This window comes from Phoenix dactylifera, chromosome 17 (genome assembly GCF_009389715.1).
Source record: "Phoenix dactylifera cultivar Barhee BC4 chromosome 17, palm_55x_up_171113_PBpolish2nd_filt_p, whole genome shotgun sequence".
NCBI classification, from domain to species: domain Eukaryota; kingdom Viridiplantae; phylum Streptophyta; class Magnoliopsida; order Arecales; family Arecaceae; genus Phoenix; species Phoenix dactylifera.
The window spans coordinates 7,219,853-7,236,228 of NC_052408.1; the positions used below are offsets into that span (position 1 = coordinate 7,219,853).

Genomic DNA, 16,376 nt, shown 5'->3' on the forward strand with positions numbered 1-16,376 from the left:
CTGAACCTGTGGCCCGGATCACCGAGCATAAGATGCGGGACTTCGTGTGGAAGTCCATTATCTGTAGATTTGGACTCCCCCATATCCTTATATCCGACAATGGCCGGCAGTTCGACAACGTCCACTTCAGAGAATTTTGCTCTGAGCTCGGCATCGACCACCGCTTCACCTCGGTCGCCCATCCCCAGATAAACGGAGAAACTGAGGTAACAAATCGTACAATTTTGCAGGGACTCAAGGCCAGGCTTGATCGGTCCAAAGGACAGTGGGTCGAGGACCTGTACAACGTCCTCTGGGCTTACCGGACTACGTTCCGATTGCCCACCGGCGAGACCCCCTTTAACCTGGCGTACGGCACGGAGGCTGTCATCCCACTGGAAATCGGCCTCCCCTCTCCAAGAGTGGAGCATTATGACCCTGGCTCCAACTTTTCTCGGCTCAGAAACAACCTGGACCTCGTCGAAGAGACACGAGAGGTCGCTCGGGTCCGTATGGCAAGATACCAACAGAAAACGGCCCAATACTACAACTCTAGGGTCAAGCCCAAGCTCTTCAAAGTAGGGGACCTCGTCCTCAGGAGGGCCGAGGCTTCTCAGCCAACTGAGCAGGGGAAAGCTCGCCCCAAATTGGGAAGGGCCGTATCAAATCGCCCGAGTACAACGACCCGGGGCATACAAGTTGAAATTCCTCGAAGGGACTCCCATTCCGCGAAGCTGGAATTCCGAGAATCTACGAATGTACTACCAATGAAACCCCTAGGGGTTCAAGACAATCCAAAACGCGGACTCGGTCTCCTTTTTACATATGATCCGACCATTCCAATAATTATGATTATTTCTTCTAACGTCGGGTCGTTTGTGATCCTCAGATTCCTCGGCCAAGGTCGGGAGGCCTCGAGGCTCGACCGTAGAGTTCAAAACTCCCTCGGCCTCGGGAAGTGTAGCAGGACAGTGAAGCATCGACCTGGCGCACGATCCCTCGACTAAGGTCAGGATGTCCCGAGGGTTGACCGTAGAGTCCCAAACTCCCTCGACCTCGGGAAGCGTCGCAGGTCGGTAGCGCGTTCCCAGACCCACCGACCTGGCGCACGATCCCTCGACTAAGGTCGGGATGCCCCGAGGGTCGACCGTAGAGTTCCAAACTCCCTCGACCTCGGGAAGCGTCGCAGGTCGGTAGCGCGTTCATTTAACACCCATTCACACGCGCAAGGTGCAGCATCAACCTAAACGCGGAGAGGATTTAATCCAAATTAGAATGAGACATTCTTCTGGTTTCATTCGGAAAAGGAAGAGACAGACCCACCGACCTGGCGCACGATCCCTCGACTAAGGTCGGGATGCCCCGAGGGTCGACCGTAGGTCCCAAACTCCCTCGACCTCGGGAAGCGTCGCAGGTCGGTAGCGCGTTCCCAGACCCACCGACCTGGCGCACGATCCCTCGGCTAAGGTCGGGATGCCCCGAGGGTCGACCGTAGAGTCCCAAACTCCCTCGACCTCGGGAAGCGTCGCAGGTCGGTAGCGCGTTCCCAGACCCACCGACCTGGCGCACGATCCCTCGACTAAGGTCGGGATGCCCCGAGGGTCAACCGTAGAGTCCCAAACTCCCTCGACCTCGGGAAGCGTCGCAGGTCGGTAGCGCGTTCCCAGACCCACCGACCTGGCGCACGATCCCTCGACTAAGGTCGGGATGCCCCGAGGGTCAACCGTAGAGTCCCAAACTCCCTCGACCTCGGAAAGCGTCGCAGGTCGGTAGCGCGTTCCCAGACCCACCGACCTGGCGCACGATCCCTCGACTAAGGTCGAGATGCCCCGAGGGTCGACCGTAGAGTCCCAAACTACCTCGACCTCGGAAAGCGTCGCAGGTCGGTAGCGCGTTCCCAGACCCACCGACCTGGCGCACGATCCTTCGACTAAGGTCGAGATGCCCCGAGGGTCGACCGTAGAGTCCCAAACTCCCCCGACCTCGGGAAGCGTCGCAGGTCGATAGCACGTTCCCGGACCCATCGACCTGGTGCACGACCTCCTGACTAAGATCGGATGCCCCGAGGTTCGACCGTAGGGTCCCAAGCTCCCTCGACCTCAGGAAGAGTCGCAGATTGATGGAGCATCTCCAAACCCCCTCAACCTCGGCGGGCGCCATAGGGCTCATGAGAAGCCCGAGCTCCTCAAAAGTCAAAGAATGACTCCGGAAGTTGGCGAGGAAATAAGGCCACCTACTCTGATACGAGGGGCGCAATTTTGGAGACACAAAAGGTACGTCCTATTTGATGCTCGCCTTGTTATATTTATCTACGTATTGACAGTGAAACCCCGATTGAAATCGGGACCTTAATCTGGCCAAGGTCGGATTACTTCTACAAGTCGGTGTAAGATTAATCTCCCGTTGACCTTGTGCATGCTTCGTCTACCGACGATCTCCACCACAACTCATATAAACCCTTATGGGCAAGGGCCAAATTCAGCCCCCATGCCCAGACTCCGATGTCAACTTGTGAAGATAACCTCAAAGGCCGAGGTGTTCCTTACAGGCCCCAACCCCGCTCGCCTGAATCTCGGCAGAGTCCGAGGGCAATGACTATGAAAAACCTGGCGACGATGTGACTATTGGCCTAAGCTCCCCTTTGGGGGACAACTTTCTTACGGGCCTGCGCCCCAAGAGCCAGGCTCAAAAGCTTGGCCGAGCACCTCGGTAGCGACCTATGTAGGTCTAGCGCGGCCCCACTTGGGGGCCCGAAGCCCGAACCCGGTGCCATGAGAACCTAAAAGCCAAACTTGGCAACCTCTGCGACCTACGAATCCGAGCTACAAGACTTGGTGAAATTTCCTAAAGTCTAAGCTCGGAGCCCCCCCTAGCTAGCGTAATCAGAGTTCGGACACTTATACACACCAGAAGAAAGGTAAGACATGGCCAAAGAACATGTCTTTATTAATATTATCCGAAGGCTCGGATACGAAGTCGAGAGTCGGCAGAAGTACCGACCTCGTTTGCGAGTGAAAAAGACAGAGAAGAAGAATAAATGTAGAAGTGAAAGAAAAAGCTTTCATTGATGAAACGCCAAAAAGCTAAGTACAAAACTAGAGGCCGGCCTTTTACAAAGTTGTAGGCCGACCTAGTTTACATTGAACATAGAAAAAACCGAAGTCCTAAGAGGCGGCGGCTTCATTAGCATCGCCCTCGTCGTCTACAGGAATGACCTGCGGGTCTTCAGTAGGCGCGGGCTCAGGGTCTGCAGCGGGCGTGGGCTCAGGGTCTGCGGCGGGGGCCTCGGCTGGCGCCGCGGGAACAACCTCGCTGGTTTCACGAGGTATGGCCTCCGCCCTCGCCGGTTCAGCTGCCACGGCTTCGACCTCAGCAAGGTCCTCCTCGGACATGAGGGCAGCGGGGATATCGTCGTCGTCGTCGTCGGAGCCGTACCCGAACCTCATCCTCGGACGGACCGTCGAGAGGTCGAACTGGGGGCATATCCGGGCTATCTGCTTTCGGAAGTTGTCAAAGCCCCGGAGGAACCCGTCCACAGTCTCCTCCTCTAACATATCGCGGAACTCTTTTGACTCCTTAAAGAGTTCCACGGCGTTCTCGGCCCGCTCGAGCGCCCTCTTCTCCCGGGCCTCGAGCTGCTCGATCTTGAGGCGGAAGACCCCAGCCTCGTACTTCAGACCCGCGACCTCGGACTGGGCCTCCCCCAGGCGCGCCTCCGAGGCACGCAGGGCCGATTTCGTCAACGAATGGGCGGCCCTCTCCTCTTCGAGCACCTCGACCATGGCGAGTCGCCCGGCCTCGGTGGCTTCCCTTCGCGCTTCGGCTTCGGCCAGCGCGGCCTCCAGCTCAGCGACCCTCTTCTTGGCCGGCTCCAACTGCCGGCTGAGTCGTCGAGTCTCCGCCTGACAACTTTGGGCAATAAACACCAGGGAGTCGACTTCATGGATACGCTGCAAAAGAGGAAAAAAGAAGAAGAAAGCAACTATAAGTAAAAAGCAGGCAGTGTATGCATAAGTTAGTAGCCAATGAGAGGTTAAGGCAATAGCTCACCCGAACAGTATTACAGTAGGTACTGTCGACGATCTCTTCCAGCGACGCCCTCCGGAACTCGGCCCGGTCCGCTGGAAGCATGGCGTGCCGACATACCGCGCGCGGTATCGGCATCGTGGAAGGCCGAGCTCCCCTCAAGGATTGGGGACCCCGGCTCGGCTGACCTCCCCGCCTGATCCCTCGGGGAGCTCGGCTCGCCCGAGCTGGGGACCTCGGGGCCCCTGCTCGGCCCGGGCTCTGAAGGCCGCAGTCGGATCACCATCGGTCCTCCCCGCTGGGCGACAGGGGTAGGACGGAGTGGGGGTGCCGAGCCCGCATCGCCGGTATCTGGCGCCCGTCTTCGGGCGCCCGCAGAGACCCCGCCTCCGGGCCTCCCGTCCCGGCCGAGGTGGAAGCAGCGGCCGACTTCGACTTCTTCCGGGGCTGAGGAATGGGCCCTGCCGGCCTCGGCCTCCCGCCTCTTCAGCCGAGAAAAGAGGGATGTGCTGCTAGTCGGCATGTGGGGGATGTCTGAAACCAAAAATTTTTTTCGAGTGTCAGACCAGTGTTAGCGAAAAGAAGAAATAGATAAAAATAGGACGAGACAACTATTCTTACCCTCGGGGCGCGCCGAGCTCAAGCCCACGCTCGCCAAGGCGCCCTCCCGTAGGAGCTCGGTTAGGTTGAATCCTTTCCCGAGGGCCCGTAGGGAGTCCAAGACCCTCAGCTCCCTCCCCGAGGGATCGGAGAGCCTGTTGAGAGTCTTCAACCGAGGATGCCCCCACCTCGGGTTGAACCCCCACGGCACCTCGGATGCAAGAAAGAAAAATTTCTCCTTCCACTCATGAATAGAGGAAGGGGCACCCTGGAAGAGCGACATACCGCCCCGAAAGGCGAAGTATAGCCACTCTGCATCCGCCGGATTTTTCTTTAATAAAAAACACCGGCAGAAAATGCTCACCGAGATCGGAATCCCGTGCGCGAGGCACAAGGACAAGAACCCGATGATAGTTCTCCACGAGTTCGGAGCAAGCTGTGCTGGGACGAGTTGATACTCCACTAGCAAGTTGTTCACGAACTCGTGAACAGGGAACCGCAGGCCGGCCCAGAGCGTCTCGCGGTAAATCGCGATCCGACCTGGGGGCGGCCGCGTCACCCTGTCTTCCGGCCCTGCAGTTTCGAGACGAAACCCGGGCTAGAAGAAGAACCGGGAGCGGATTAACTCCAGCTCCTCCCTCGATAAGCTTGACCCTACCTCCTCCGGACCAAGACCCATTTTTTCAGAAAATTGAAGTAAACTAAAAGATGAGAGGAGTAGGTAGGAGAAGAAGGGAAACCCTAAATAACACGGGGCAAGAACCTACGGAAAGAGTCGCCGGAAACCGCTCCGGGGACCGTCGGCAAAGTATCGTTGGGAGAGAGAATGGAGGTAGGGACGACAAAAGCAAAGCGCGACCAAATAGGACTATTAGGGCAGACTCGAGGGGCTTATATAGACCCCCCTGACGGCCCGAATTGGCGGGCTTAGTTTTCATCCCCCGTCCAGATTGCGCCAGGTGTCAACCTCGGAACCCGAAGCACCGCATTTACTCCGGATCAATATCCCGGGTACGCAACCGAGGCGCCGTCCCATCGAATCTCACGGCCTCATCATAGGCCCACTAAACCGGATCACCTTAAAAGACGAGCGGACATCACCTCCGCTCCCTTCATTTAATAAGCCTCAGGGACACGTGGAGCGCCGAGATAACCCCAGCCTCCCAGATCGTTATTCCGCCAATACGAAATCAGAAACGTCCGACCTCAGATCATGCCACGTGCTCATTTCGAAGCGCGAAACGGCGTGCCTATTTAAGGAGGCGGCTTCGATTATAAGGTCGAGGCGCCACCTCATTGGGCCCAGGGAGCCTCGTTATGAGCTCGCCGTACAAAGCGATCTCGAAGACCTAAAGGGCGTAATCATCATCATGGCTGCTTCGAGATACGTAAGGGTGCAGACCTCGTCATAAGTCCGCTGTATAAAGCGATCTCGACGGGCCAAAGGGCGCAGCCCACGCCATAACTACCTCGAAATGCCTAAGGGCGCGGACCTCATCATAAATCCACCACATGAAGCGACCTCGAAGGTTCAAAAGGCGCGGACTTCGTTACAGAAGCTTTAGGGGTGCGGGCGTGATCCCCTTCGACCTCGATAACCACGATAACAACTTCTACTTCCCACGTCCGAGCCTGCAGCTCGAACTCGGAAGTCGGGGGGTAGTGTTGGGGGAATACGGTTTTCCCCCAGTAATACAATAACCCTGCCACCGGAAGACTACGCAGTCGACGACCCCGGACGACTGAGGTCGGCGCCCGACCCTAGAACGTCCGATCCCGGATCATCCGACCTAGAGGACTTCCGACCTCAAAGGCTTGTCTTTGTCGACCACCTGCCGCGGCCGTACCTCTCCGAGGTCCGGCCAAGGGCCATATCCTGCCACTGCCCCAGCATTTATTACACATGATCCCGGCGAATCCCCAGTTCACGCAACAATTAATGTGAATCTCCGGCCTACGCAACAATTAATGTGAATCTCCGGCCTACGCAACAATTAATGCGCGTGGCTCCTTTCATCTACGGATCCTCAGTTCTCCACGGCAAATCAACTCGGCAGAGTCCTGTCCGCCATGATAAGTCTGACCCCAGCCTCACCGCCGACATCAATGCAATGATTCACCCGATCGCGTGACGGCTCAGGTCGTACGACGGCCTTACCTCCGACATCAGTGTAATTATTTACTTGTCCGTGCACCAGATCAAGCAATGTGCCGAGCTGTACGACGGCCTTGTCCGGTCACATCGCAGGTAAACCCCCCCTATAAAAGGGAACCGTGCTTCTCAAGGGCAGAGGGGGGGGAACAGAGAGAGAGAGAGAAAAAACACTACTGCTCCCATTTTCTTTGAACACTATTTTGCCCCCTCTGACTTAAGCATCGGAGGGCCGGCGCCGGAAGACCCGGCCACCGGCTTTTCTGCAGGCACCCCGACAGAGGACGCCGCCCGCCGACGCATCACCACTCCCTCGCGTCCGCCGACAGCTCCCCCTCCTCGACGGACGATCGCCCCCGGGTCCAATTTCCAGCAACAGGAACCATATATAATATCATATGGCATCCAAATCATGAATCTCGGCCCACCGTTTGCACCATCGTTGCCATCGATTACTGCCTCTTGGAATCCTAGTGTTGGGCATCCTTAGGGTCAGAGTAGTAGCTAAAGTTTGGCCACTTTGGCTTCACTTGGATTATTCCTAAGCTGGTTACAGAATGCCAATTTTTTAAGGATTTTTGAAGAGAAGGGTTAATTGTCTCCAAAGAGAGAAGTATGCTTTAAAAGTAAGTTGCGGTGCTTTTATTATTTAATAAAGTTTTTCTATTCTCTACTGCATAAGTTTTTCTGCAAGTGCTCTCTTGCTGCTTGTTCTTGAAGTCTTGGAAATTGGAAAGTCGTCCTACATAGGATCATGCAGTTTTACAACCATGACAAAAATAATTGCGTCACACTTCAGCGGGGATGCAGCATGCCAATACCACCGGGCATTCAGAACAACTCATATATATGAGGGTAACTCCAACTCTCTTTTCTTTTCTTTCTTTCTTTCTTCTTTTATTTTTGATTATGAGTTGGCATAACTTAATAATATGTAGTCATACTTAATCTCATCTTTCAGTCTCTCATATTTCATTGTACGAATGCCTTATTTTATACATACTTATATTGATTTTGTACACAATTAGCACACTTTATATTATTGAGAAAGATTAGACAAAACTAATCACTTTGATTAACTCTAATCACTTTCATCAATCACAGCACATTTTATGCCCACATGTTTCTTTTTATCTACCTAGTCGAAGGATTGAAAGATAAAAAGCATCATAATAAGAGGTAGAAATATACAAATCACAAGGAAGATGAAGGTAGAAAGTGACCTCTCCGATATGTCAAGGAAAACACAAAACTTGTTCAACTATGACGACTCATTTCAAATCCATGGAACATTTCATCCCGATATCTCTTGGCCTTGTGATAGTAGAGCATCCAAAGAGGGTCCCCTCAAACAATAGCAGGCAAAGACAAAAGACAAACCGGAAAATGAAAACAGGTCGAAGGGGATGAGCACAGGAAGCGACTGCAATGGCAAGCGGCCTTGGGAAGTAACAACAGCCATATAATGTATGTTTGCGTAAGCCTTCATAATATCTTACTAATATTTGTGGATCATTTTCTGTGATTTAGACGCCACCAAGAATCTCTCTCGCTGCAGTCATTTTTTTTACAATATCTCCCGTATGCATTCGTTCTTTGGGTAATTTGTTGGAACATTGGAGACCAATGCTAATCACTGAAATTAAGCACTCTTTTATCCTGTGTTGTTTAGTGCACCTCTGTTGTATGCCATTGATAATTTCATACTCCTCTCGTATCAACTGCGGATCTACGATGTTCATAATTTGACTAGGAAAAGCCATCTCAACAAATCGATGAAGATCTAGGCTTTCATTGAAGGTCGCATCAGTGGGTCTCTTTCCGGTAAACATCTCCAAGAGAAGTATTCCGTAGCTGTACACATCTCCTCGAGTCGATACTTGGCTTCCCAAACCATACTCTGATATATGTTTGCACAAAGACAACGGCAAAAACATAGTTAAACATTCACGATAAATCGATCCACAAACAAAACAAAGCAGTGGATCAGAAGGTAGAAATATGTTGTACTATAATGAATGAGCCAGACTAGCTTATCTGTCTTTAGCTGATCATTATTAGTCTATATTAGCCTACGTAGGAAGAAAATGAGAAAGAAAAGAATTTGTACATGGAAGTCTCACCTGGAGCGATGTATCCAACCGATCCTTTTATCGCCGCCAAGCTAGCAGATATGGAGAATGAGTTAATAGATTCAGAGAGAAACTTCGCCAGCCCGAAATCACTCACACGGGCAGTCATGTCACCATCCAGAAGAATGTTGCTCGGCTTGAGATCACAATGCACGATTGGTACCGGGCTGTGATGATGAAGGTAATCCAGTGCAGAAGCCACGTCCATGGCTATGCTCACTCTCTGCTCTAAATTCAAATTCCTCATCGGGCATTGTTCATTCACTTCCGGATGCAGCCATCGTTCCAAGCTTCCATTATCCATAAATTCAAGAAGCAATGCTTTGAAATCATTACCTCTAAAATCAACACTAGAGCATGCAGTTATGATTTTGACCAGGTTCCGGTGTCGGATGCTTCTCAAGGCCTCACATTCAGCTATGAAACTCCTTGAAGCCCCCTGCTGCTGAAGGTTCAGTATCTTTACAGCAACCATCTTTATATCATCCCAATCCATGACCCCTTTATATACAGAACCGAAACTCCCAACACCAATCAGATTTGCTGAAGAGAACCCACCAGTTGCTCTGACCAATTCGGCGTAAGAGACTCTAATATGTTCTGTTCTGATGGCTGCCATGGATGGACGTCTCATTCTTGTCTTTCGAATCTGGTAAAGTAACACGAAGAAGAGAATCAGAGTCAAGCCTAGAACTCCACTGGTAGCTGCGATGATCACCGCCAAGATAGCAGCTTTGTGTTTCTTCCCATGGGGTTGGGTAGAGGGGCAGGGTGGCAGGTGCAGTTCTTGGATTCCACCACAGATTTTTCGATTTCCAATAAGTGAAAATGCGCTCATATTTGCAAAGACCCCACGTAGCGGAACCTCACCTTCAAGGTCGTTGAAAGAGAGATTCAGAAACTGGAGCGAGTGAAACATTTGAAGATATTCTGGTACATGCCCAGACAGGTTGTTGCTTGAGAGGTCCAGAAATTGAAGGCCCTTTAGATTGGCCAGTGATTTCGGGATGACCCCTTCAAAAAAATTACCGCTCATATTAAGGTTTACGAGGACCACGCATTCGTCAATGTTATCAGGGATTTTGCCATACAATCTGTTCTTAGAAACATCGAGGCTATTGAGATTTATCAGGTTGCCAATTTCTGAAGGTAAGAACCCTTGTAATGCGTTGTGTGATACGTCTAGGAGTTGGGATAGAGAAGACAGGCTAAGAATCTCTATGGGTATAGGGCCTGTAAGCTGATTGTAGGAGAGATCTAGTAACTGCAAGTTCTTGCAGTTTCCAAGGTGGGTTGGAATGCTTCCACTCAATTTATTTCCTTGCAGCTGGAGCCTATACAATTGACTGATGTTTCCGAGTGAAGGTGGAATTTGGCCGAAGAAATTGTTGTAAGCCATATGCAGCTCTCCCAGTGCATTAATATTTCCAAGAGATTCAGGAATATTACCTGTGAGAAGGTTTCCACCCATGGCAAGTGCTATCAGCTTTTTTAGGTTCCCCATATTTGAAGGCAGGCTTCCAGATATCTGGTTATTCCAAAAAACAAGGACCTGGATTTCTGTGGAGAGGTTGGAAATGGAATTGGGTAAGACACCAGAGAGATTGTTGTTGCCGATATTGAGCATTGTCAATTTGCTGCAGTTGGTTAGAGCAGTGAGGAAGCTCCAATCGTCGGCCTCCTTGGCTACTAGTTGGTTGTCGAAAAGCTCCAGAAGTGACAGGTTCTGTAAGGTTCCAAGGTTGCGAGGGATTTTTCCCTGGAGAATGTTTTGTAGTAACCGAATTGAAACCAGTCCAGAAGCATTGGATAATGAAGAAGGAATATGTCCGGTGAAGTGATTTCCGGCCATCTCGAGATTTATGAGGCGGGGAAGAGTGCTACCTATGTCAGATGGTATGGTCCCTCTGAGACTGTTGAAGCTCACATTCAAGACACGGATGCTTGAGAGATTGTAGAGACAGGGAGGAATCATGCCTGATAACTGGTTTTGTTGTACATCGAGGGCAGCAAGAGAGGGAAGACGGCATAATGAAGATGGAATGCCTCCTGACAGAGGGTTCAATCCAAGAAAAAGCCTGGTGACGGAGGTCAGGTTCGCTACCCAAGGTGGGATGCCGCCCGTAATCATGTTGTGCGACAAGTCGAGGTTGTCCAAAGAGGAGAGGTTGGCCAAAGATGTTGGCATGGCTCCCGTAAGATTATTCGTTTGGAGGACCAAGTCAATGAGCTGATGTAGTGATCCCAACTCATGGGGCACTTGTCCGTTGAGGAGGTTCTTACCTAGGTCAAGCGAAATCAGATGTCTGCAGTTGCCAAGACTGGATGGAATTTGTCCGTGTAGAGAATTCACGCTTAGGTTCAGAAGTCGCAGTCGATGCAAATGGCCGAGTTCTTGAGGGATGGATCCGTCGAGTTTGTTCTCTTGGAGACTCAGTCTTCTGAGGAAGGTGAGATTGGCTACGGATGGTGATATGGTTCCGGCCAGGCCAAGGGAAGGTAAGTCCAGAGCAATGACCCTCTCAGGGTGACGACTACCACATGTGACGCCTTGCCACTGGCAGAAATGAAGCGACTTGTTGTCCCAGGAGGACAGAGCCCCATATGGAACATCATATATACTGGACCTGAATGAAATGAGAGCTGAGTGGTCGCTTACGCTTTTGCTGTTGTTCCCGGCCAAGGAGGTTGCAGTGCTGGCGGTGATAGCAGGAGATTGGGGAGATGAGAGCACAAAAGGACAGAAGAGCAGAAGAGTTGCACGCATGAGAGAGGACCACCTAGATGCCCTCTGCGAGTTGGAGAGATATCCCATGTGCGCTCCTGGGAAGTCGCGAGGAAAACAATGAACAATATAGCTTGGTGGAGGCTTTGGATGAAACTTTCCAAGAGCATGCAACTTTATAGTAGTTTTTCTGGGCTGGTTTGGAGTCATCTCCATTTAGACAGACTTGACTTGGGTCCACGTCAGAATATTTTAGTCCCACATCGCTTCGAGGAAGAAGCTGCATTGAGCAGCTGTTGGAAAGTCTTTAGACTTGCTGGGAGCCTGGGAAATAATTTATTAGAGCTGATACCAGCGACGAGAGATCGAAGCTGGTCGTCAAGACTTGTTATCGACGCATCAATTATTGTAGACTAGCCCTCCGGAGTTGACTTGTATTACAGGATAATCTCTCAATTTTTCAAAATTATGTAACTAAAAAAATAATTACAGAGGAAAATAAATTTTACCATATTTGGTTAGTAAAAAAATATTTTAAAAAGTGGTATTAGAAAAAGATTATTATAATTGGTTTTATATAAGAATATTGCTAAATTTCTAATGGTGCCTTTAAATAAACAACTCAGATGGTAATATTTTTTTCTAAATCCATTTGTTGACCATTTATAGCCCACTTACATAAATATTATCAAGATTGGCCATTTCTAATATTAAAATATATTTACATGAGTTGATAAAAATTTTAGAAGCAATTATACATATATTAAAAAGTATAATTCTTATTATAAATAATTTTTAGTATTTTTTGGTATATAAATAAATATTTAATTATTAATAAACTATAAGTTAGATTTATTGATGATTAATAAATATTTTTTAATTATTTAATAATAATAATTTATTAATAATTAATATTAATTATATTAATAAAATTAATATAATATTAATATAATATAAGTGAGGGTATTTTTATCAAGAAATAATATTTTCAGATTACCCCATTTGGTAACCCAAAATGGATAAACAAATACCACTTCTTGGTGGTATTTGTTTTACCTTCTCTATTAAAAAATAGAAGTATGATCTACTATTTATTTTACTATCTTTCTCATTTTTTTTTACCAAATATGATAATTTGATATACAATTATTATTATTATTTTTTTATGCTAGATTACCTCAAGTCAAACATGTCGGCAGTGGCACGGATCTCGAATGGAGGCACATGGAGGGGCTCGCCAATTGAGTGGAAGGGCTCTAAAAAAGCCGTAGCAGAGGCCAAGACAGCACCAAAACAACAAGCGAGGAGCAAAGTGGGCACGTCGTGGTAGGCGGGGCATGGCTGACCACATTCGCACCGCCCATGAACAGCATCGTGTCGTTGATCGGCGGCACACCCGCTGCCTTTGGATTCCCTGCCGACTTCAGGCTGCAAATAAGAAACAAATCCTTCCAACGTGAGTTGCCGAGTTTTATTATTCAGTCCCCTCGTCTCAGACTCCTAAGTTTAGACCAAAAATTAAAACCAGACGTAGAAGACTCCTAAGTTCAGCATTGAAAAATATATGAATGAATGGATCCTCTAGTTGAAACACGAATTGCAGAATATCCTGATTCATGACAGTAAGTGTAATGTCCGGGCCCAATACAGACCGGGCCCAATACTGTGGGGCCCAGTTGAATAGTATTGGGCCAGGGAGGGGTTAGCAGGCCACACTGGCCCAAGATGGCAATAATCTCCCGCCTGAGGGCTGAAAATACAAGACCACCAGATGGCCAACGGAGAAACCCCCACCGGCATGCAAAACAGGAGCCCGCCACCTCCTCCCCCTCGGCAAATGAGCTGTGAGCTGGCCTGAGGTGGAGGGGCAGCTGGTGGCTCCCGGAGCAATGAGGAAGGAGAGAACGCCACCTCTCCTTTGGGGTCAAGTCATAAGCCCTGTATTTAAAACCCCTAAGATTTGCTAACCCGAATTGAATGTACCCTCCCTAAACCTCTAACCCTCTGGATCTACTGCACCAGAGAGCCAAGCCTTGGAGCCGAAGGCGAAGGAGCCCTGAAGCTCCAAGAGGAAGGAGGGACTACCAGGGAGAAGAACTGCTCAACGGTAACCGGCAAAAATCCAGGTAAGAGGCCCCTTTTTAATAAAATTTTAGGGAGTGGAGAAACCCTCTGTGGGGTATTCTCCCCTCTGTTTCAACTATGGGACAGAGAGGAGGAGACCGGCAGAAGGGAGAAGGGTCACTGGCCGGACCCATAGACCTCGGACCGGCCTGAGAACGGCCGCGGCCCAAGGCCAGGCCCGATGACCACTCGGGCCGAGCCGCCTGCAGGGCACCGCAGCCTCGGCTGCGGCTACTCTAGGGCTCGGGGGGCAGCCCCGGGCCGCCGGTCAGGTTGAGCCGGCAACCGGCGTGGCCACAAGGCCGCCAGCCCCGGCCGGACCACTGCCTCCTCTCCGGCAAGATGCGATGGTGCCGGAGGGAAGGACCAAAGAAAAGAAAAGGAAGAAGGGAAGAAGAAAGAAAGAAAGAAAGAGAGAGAGAGGAGGAAGAGGCCGTAGATCCGGCCGGAGGAGAAGAAGAAGGCCGGAGGACCGGCCGAAATGGCTAGGGTTTCCGATCGGAACCAAGGAGAGAGAGAAAAAGAAGAGGATGAGGGGACTTGCCCGTGTACGGCCGTGAGCGTCGCCGGTGCGGGCTCGGCCGGGGAAGCCGAGAGCTCGGCCGCGGGCTCGGCCGGGGAAGCCGAGAGCTCGGCCGCGGGCTCGATCGAGGAAGCCGAGAGCTCGGCTGCGGGCGTCGCCGATCGCGGTCCGACCCCCTCCCCGTGAGGAGGAGACCATCGACCTCCCTTCGCCGGAGAGGAGAGGAGAGGAGGAATGGGAGATCGGGATGAAAGGAAGCTTCGGAAAGGAGAAGAAAAAGAAAAGAGTGGGTTAACGGGCCGGAATCGGGTTCGGATCCACATCCGAACCCGCAACCCGTTAAGCCTAAAAATCGAAATGGGTTAAGTAAACCCAATTAAACCGGACCCAATCTAGTTGGGTGAACCCGGATGAGGGATTGAGCGGGATCTGAACCCAAATGAACCTGAACCCGAGCCCAATTTAATTTGGGCTAAGTCTGGACGAGCCCAAACTACAAATTGGGTCAAATCCGAACCAAATTAGGCCCAAATTGATTTGGGTCCGAACCCAGTTGAGTGGAGTTAATTCCAGTAGACCCAATTAAACTTGGGATTAAGCCTAATGACCAATTAGAAGGCCAATTAACCCATATGGACCCAATCAAGGCTCCAATATGAACACATTAGACTTGGGCTAAATTTCGGGTAGGATCCAAACAAGTAAAAAGGAAATAATATGCTTATTATAATGTGTTTTTAGGTGACTCAGGATCCGTCACCAGGACGTAAGAAACTTGGGATAACGAATTTGCTGTAAGTAATCTGTCTTAATCCTATCATAGATCTTGTATTACGTTTTATAAGATGAACCAGTATTTTTCATACAATTTGAATTGTATGCATGATTAGTGAAGAAAGTAAGTAATCTACCTTAATCTTATCGTAGATCTCGTATTACGTTGTATAAGGTGAACTAGTGTTTTTCATACAATTTGAATTGTATACATGATTTGTGAAGAAAGTAAGTAATCTGTCTTAATCTTATCGTAGATCTCGTATTACGTTTTATAAGATGAACTAGTGTTTTTCATACAATTTGAATTGTATACATGATTGGTGAGAAAAGTAAGTAATCTATTTTAATCTTATTGTAGATCATATGAGTACTATGTTTGTTAAGTTTTTAAAGTGTTATTCATGCATGATATGTTATGATGGATAAGCAACTTGCCTAATCTCATAAACTATGGCCATGTATGTACCATGATTATACTTATATTTTAATCATGCATGCAAGTTAGTATAACGAAATACTATCTAGCTAAGAGGCACTATAATGGGCTCAAAGATGCTACCGATCGAATGCAACTGAGCTGGCCTTGCTAGTGGCCGAGAATAACTTCGCTGGCCTTGCTAGTGGCTGAGAATGACTAGCTGGCCCCGCCAGTGGCCGAATGGACTTCGCAGTAGCATCCGAGAGAATGGACCACGGCATGCCGGGGGCACGGTTTCATATGCATAATTTTATGAAAATTTTTGTGATTTGCACTACTGCTTTGTTTAAATTGCATACATGTTATGCCATGATGATTATTAGATAAACATGCATGTCAGCTTCTCAAACCCTGCATAAACATGGTTACCATTATGTTCGATCCGGTAGGATTATGCAGGATTACTTACTGAGCCGTGTAGCTCACATCTGTTTATGCTTCGTTTTCTTTCAGATCCTCACCAGTGATCGCCATCAGATATGTTTTTATTTTGTTACAGAGCTTCGTTATTTTTGGAGAAGCTTATATACTTTTGTACATTTGAATAGCATAGAAGTTCTGTATTTTTGGTTTCAAACTTCAAGGTTGTACTGCAAAACTTTTAACATATATATAAGTTTGAATCCTTTTGGCTACCTGTTACCCCTGTATGAGGCTGCGTGCTACTGTGGGCGATAGTCGGCAATAGCACGGCCGTGTCACGGATCCGGGTCCGGGGCGTGACATTCTAGTGGTATCAGAGCTCTAGGTTTAACAAGACTATAACCGTAAAAATTTAGGGTAATGGGCAGTTAAGAGTATCATAATATATTAGGATTGTCATAATACCTTAGTCGAAGAAAGCAATTTATTTCAGTTTC

General features: G+C 49.4%; 2 protein-coding genes across 2 annotated transcripts; both read right to left on the reverse strand.

Moving 5' to 3' along the window:
* Window positions 1–3,143: 3,143 nt before the first annotated feature.
* Window positions 3,144–4,143, reverse strand: LOC120104350 (tropomyosin-1, isoforms 33/34-like). Its single transcript, XM_039115273.1, has 2 exons — window positions 4,030–4,143; window positions 3,144–3,929 (listed from the first exon to the last, which is right to left on the reverse strand). Exons 1-2 carry the CDS (start codon window positions 4,141–4,143, stop codon window positions 3,144–3,146), a joined length of 900 nt encoding a protein of 299 aa, XP_038971201.1.
* Window positions 4,144–7,809: 3,666 nt separating this feature from the next.
* Window positions 7,810–11,830, reverse strand: LOC120104351 (receptor kinase-like protein Xa21). Its single transcript, XM_039115274.1, has 2 exons — window positions 8,881–11,830; window positions 7,810–8,657 (listed from the first exon to the last, which is right to left on the reverse strand). The coding sequence occupies exons 1-2, from the start codon at window positions 11,828–11,830 to the stop codon at window positions 8,284–8,286; spliced, it is 3,324 nt and encodes a 1,107-aa protein (XP_038971202.1). The 3' UTR covers window positions 7,810–8,283.
* Window positions 11,831–16,376: the final 4,546 nt, after the last annotated feature.

Excerpts from the sequence above, each read along its gene's own strand:
- LOC120104350 (XM_039115273.1), bottom strand. The coding sequence starts at position 4,143 with ATGCCGATACCGCGCGCGGTATGTCGGCACGCCATGCTTCCAGCGGAC. Across the intron at positions 3,930-4,029 it reads CCTACTGTAATACTGTTCGG|CGTATCCATGAAGTCGACTC; the intron begins GTGAGCTATTGC and ends CCTCTTTTGCAG.
- LOC120104351 (XM_039115274.1), bottom strand. The coding sequence starts at position 11,830 with ATGGAGATGACTCCAAACCAGCCCAGAAAAACTACTATAAAGTTGCAT. Across the intron at positions 8,658-8,880 it reads GGTTGGATACATCGCTCCAG|AGTATGGTTTGGGAAGCCAA; the intron begins GTGAGACTTCCA and ends AACATATATCAG.